This window comes from Oncorhynchus nerka, linkage group LG13 (genome assembly GCF_034236695.1).
Source record: "Oncorhynchus nerka isolate Pitt River linkage group LG13, Oner_Uvic_2.0, whole genome shotgun sequence".
NCBI classification, from domain to species: Eukaryota; Metazoa; Chordata; class Actinopteri; order Salmoniformes; family Salmonidae; genus Oncorhynchus; species Oncorhynchus nerka.
The window spans coordinates 11,428,944-11,433,152 of NC_088408.1; the positions used below are offsets into that span (position 1 = coordinate 11,428,944).

Sequence of the window (4,209 nt, forward strand, 5' to 3'; positions counted from 1 at the left end):
TGTATCAGTGTTTAGTGTGACTGTCCTTGTCTATCAGTGTATCAGTGTTGTGTGCGACTGTCCTTGTCTATCAGTGTTTAGTGTGACTGTCCTTGTCTATCAGTGTATCAGTGTTTTGTGTGACTGTCCTTGTCTATCAGTGTATCAGTGTTTTGTGTGACTGTCCTTGTCTATCAGTGTATCAGTGTTGTGTGTGACTGTCCTTGTCTATCAGTGTATCAGTGTTTAGTGTGACTGTCCTTGTCTATCCGTGTATCAGTGTTGTGTGTGACTGTCCTTGTCTATCAGTGTATCAGTGTTTTGTTACTTTGTGGACCCCAGGAAGAGTAGCTGATGCTTCTACAAAAGCTACTGGGGATCCAAAAAAACAAATAAACAAAAATTGACGTGAGAAAACAAGACCAACTTTCTATTGGTTTAAATAGGAAGAAGTGTAGGTGGGGTCAGAAATGCTGAGTGGAGACGGAGACATCCACAACCACGTCACTATAGGCTGCCACTATAGAGCTCAGCGCTTGAAGAAGTGTACTGTCTCCCATTTACCCTACAGTCAGTCAGTCTGGGTGTGGTGTGCTGTGCTGTGGTCTGGGTGGATACCAGAGTATAACTCCAAAACGGAACTCTCAGGGCGTGGTCAGTCACAGTCTGATACCGTCGTGCTACTGCTGAGCCCGAGTGTCTTCAGTAAGGAGAGAAGAAGAAGCTGAATAGTTGGAGGGGGAAGAGGTCTGCTGCAGTCTAAGGCAGAAGCAGATTGTCTTTGCTGAACAGGGAAGGAGAGGCTGGATAGTTAGAGGAGAAGAGAACCAGACCAAAAGATTACCTGCTTTTACTTATTATGTTTCTAGAGGATGTAAGATAACGACAGAAGACAGAGGTATCTGAACAGAAGACAGAGGGATCTGAACAGAAGACAGGAGGGTCTGAACAGAAGACCTGAACAGAAGACAGGAGGATCTGAACAGAAGACAGAGGGATCTGAACAGAAGACAGGGGGATCTGAACAGAAGACAGGAGGGTCTGAACAGAAGACAGAGGGATCTGAACAGAAGACCTGAACAGAAGACAGGGGGATCTGAACAGAAGATCTGAACAGAAGACAGGGGGATCTGAACAGAAGACAGAGGGATCTGAACAGAAGATCTGAACAGAAGACAGGGGGATCTGAACAGAAGACAGGGATCTGAACAGAAGATCTGAACAGAAGACAGGGGGATCTGAACAGAAGATCTGAACAGAAGACAGGGGGATCTGAACAGAAGACAGGGATCTGAACAGAAGATCTGAACAGAAGACAGGGGGATCTGAACAGAAGATCTGAACAGAAGACAGGGGGATCTGAACAGAAGACAGGGATCTGAACAGAAGATCTGAACAGAAGACAGGGGGATCTGAACAGAAGACAGAGGGATCTGAACAGAAGACAGGGGGATCTGAACAGAAGACAGAGGGATCTGAACAGAGAAGTAGAATATAAGACTGGTATAAGAGCGCAACTCTTTTTGAAGCATTGCCTTTTTTCCAGTACTTTTAGAATGTGCTGCAAAAAGTACTGGTAACAAACTCACTGCATGACTCACTGCATGACGAAATGCTTTTTTCTGGTTACTTTTTCCATGCTGATGTTTCTTCCCCACAAAATATTTTAGAGCTCTGGCATGTGGTATCCCCAATAAAACCCTTCAACGTTTGGAGGATCTATCAAAGATTATAAATACTCAAACTTCCATCAACTGTTACAGCGGCTACAAAAAGAGGTTTTCATTTGAGATGCCCTTTTCTTATTTGTCAAGTTATTGTCCTTTGGAGCAGAGGCAGGGTGTGTTTCTTCAGGTGTGTAGATGTATTATTTCACATCAACACTGAATGGCCATATTGTGTTGGACTAACGCAGCATTACCTGGATTGGAGACAAATTAAAGTACATGAAGGAAAAAGTACACGAGGAACATGGACTCAGAAAAGGAAGATAATGCAAACAGCAACTGTCTTGTCCAACCAGAAGACATCATTTCAGAGTCTCATTTGGGTATATATGGTGAGTCAACAGACCAATCAGATGACTGCATTTCAGAAAGGCTGTATCCACAAGGATATAGTGGGTCAACTGACCCTGTTGAACAGAGAGTGATGGTAGACAAACATAGGAACCGTTTGTCATCAGAGGACTGCAGTATGGAGGAGCCTATAGACACACAGAATACCACAGACAGAGCCAATCAGGACATGACAACTGACTGTCCCAGTACAGACAAGTTGGAATCAACAGACCAGTCAACAAACAACCGTCATCAAGATAGGGTCGCAAACAATCATGATAAAGACAAAGTCAAGGAGATGAAGCACACAGAGGTGTCGACAGACAACTACAACAGGCTGGCCTGGTTAACAGACAGTGAAACCAATCCAAGAGCCAGAAGTTATCAGGAAATATTTACATATGATAACCACAGCCAAGACTCACCTGCTGACAGCAAAGACTTACCTGCTGCTGATGTTGTAGCCAGAGACCTTGCTAACCCCTCTGCAGTAATGGCTGGGGAACCTGCTACTAGTACACCACTACCTTCAAACACCAGAAAACTGGTGATAACCATGACCAGGACTGAGCCTATATCTGATGACCGGCAGCATACAGCCTCTGAAACTGAGAGTCTTTTAGAGACTGGAGAGGCTGAAACTGAGAGTCTGTTAGAGACTGGAGAGGCTGAAACTGAGAGCCTGTTAGAGTCTGGAGAGGCTGAAACTGAGAGGCTGTTAAAGGCTGAAGAGGCTGAAACTGAGAGTCTGTTAGAGACTGGAGAGGGTGAAACTGAGAGTCTGTTAGAGACTGGAGAGGCTGAAACTGAGAGGCTGTTAGAGTCTGGAGAGGCTGAAACTGAGAGGCTGTTAAAGGCTGGGGAGACTGTTAACACACTGGTTGAGGAACTTCCTCACGCATCTGCTCCTGTGTCTGAGATCACAGCCCATTCTACAGCCCAGTCCTCTCAGCCCTGTAGTACCCAGGATGGAGTCCCAACCCCAGCACCAGCCAGTCCCCAGGATGGAGTCCCAGCACCAGCCAGTCCCCAGGATGGAGCCCCAACCCCAGCACCAGCCAGTCCCCAGGATGGAGTCCCAACCCCAGCAACAGCCAGTACCCAGGATGGAGTCCCAACCCCAGCACCAGCCAGTCCCCAGGATGGAGTCCCAGCACCAGCCAGTCCCCAGGATGGAGTCCCAACCCCAGCACCAGCCAGTCCCCAGGATGGAGTCCCAGCACCAGCCAGTCCCCACGATGGAGCCCCAGCACCAGCCAGTCCCCAGGATGGAGTCCCAACCCCAGCACCAGCCAGTCCCCAGGATGGAGTCCCAACCCCAGCACCAGCCAGTACCCAGGATGGAGTCCCAACCCCAGCACCAGCCAGTCCCCAGGATGGAGCCCCAGCACCAGCCAGTCCCCAGGATGGAGTCCCAACCCCAGCACCAGCCAGTCCCCAGGATGGAGTCCCAGCACCAGCCAGTCCCCAGGATGGAGCCCCAGCACCAGCCAGTCCCCAGGATGGAGTCCCAACCCCAGCACCAGCCAGTCCCCAGGATGGAGTCCCAGCACCAGCCAGTCCCCAGGATGGAGCCCCAGCACCAGCCAGTCCCCAGGATGGAGTCCCAACCCCAGCACCAGCCAGTCCCCAGGATGGAGTCCCAGCACCAGCCAGTCCCCAGGATGGAGCCCCAGCACCAGCCAGTCCCCAGGATGGAGTCCCAACCCCAGCACCAGCCAGTCCCCAGGATGGAGTCCCAGCACCAGCCAGTCCCCAGGATGGAGCCCCAGCACCAGCCAGTCCCCAGGATGGAGTCCCAACCCCAGCACCAGCCAGTACCCAGGATGGAGTCCCAACCCCAGCACCAGCCAGTACCCAGGATGGAGCGCCAACCCCAAGACCAGCCAGTCCCCAGGATGGAGCCCCAACTCCAGCACCAGCCAGTTCCCAGGATGAAGTCCCAAACCCAGCCAAGGCCAGTCCCCAAGATGGGCTCCTAGCCTTAACCACAGGTCCAACCAGTGGCCCTCCCTCTGGCACCACCTCCACCAGAACCACCTTCTCCCCCGGTTCCCCAGTGGACAAGCCCCTCCAATTCCCTGCCTTGTTCAGTGGTCTGAGGATCCCAAAGAAAGGGGTGACAGTGCCGGATCAGGACATAGTGGGTAAGATCAAAACACCAGCCCCA

General features: G+C 50.8%; 1 protein-coding gene across 1 annotated transcript in view; it reads left to right on the forward strand.

Moving 5' to 3' along the window:
* Positions 1-573: 573 nt before the first annotated feature.
* The window catches only part of LOC115115677 (titin-like), a 62,285-nt gene continuing 58,649 nt past the window's right edge, over positions 574-4,209 (forward strand). The window contains exon 1 of the mRNA XM_065026195.1: positions 574-4,209. This exon is cut by the window's right edge and continues 771 nt beyond it. Within this exon, the coding sequence (XP_064882267.1) occupies positions 1,951-4,209 (2,259 nt within the window). The 5' untranslated portion in view covers positions 574-1,950.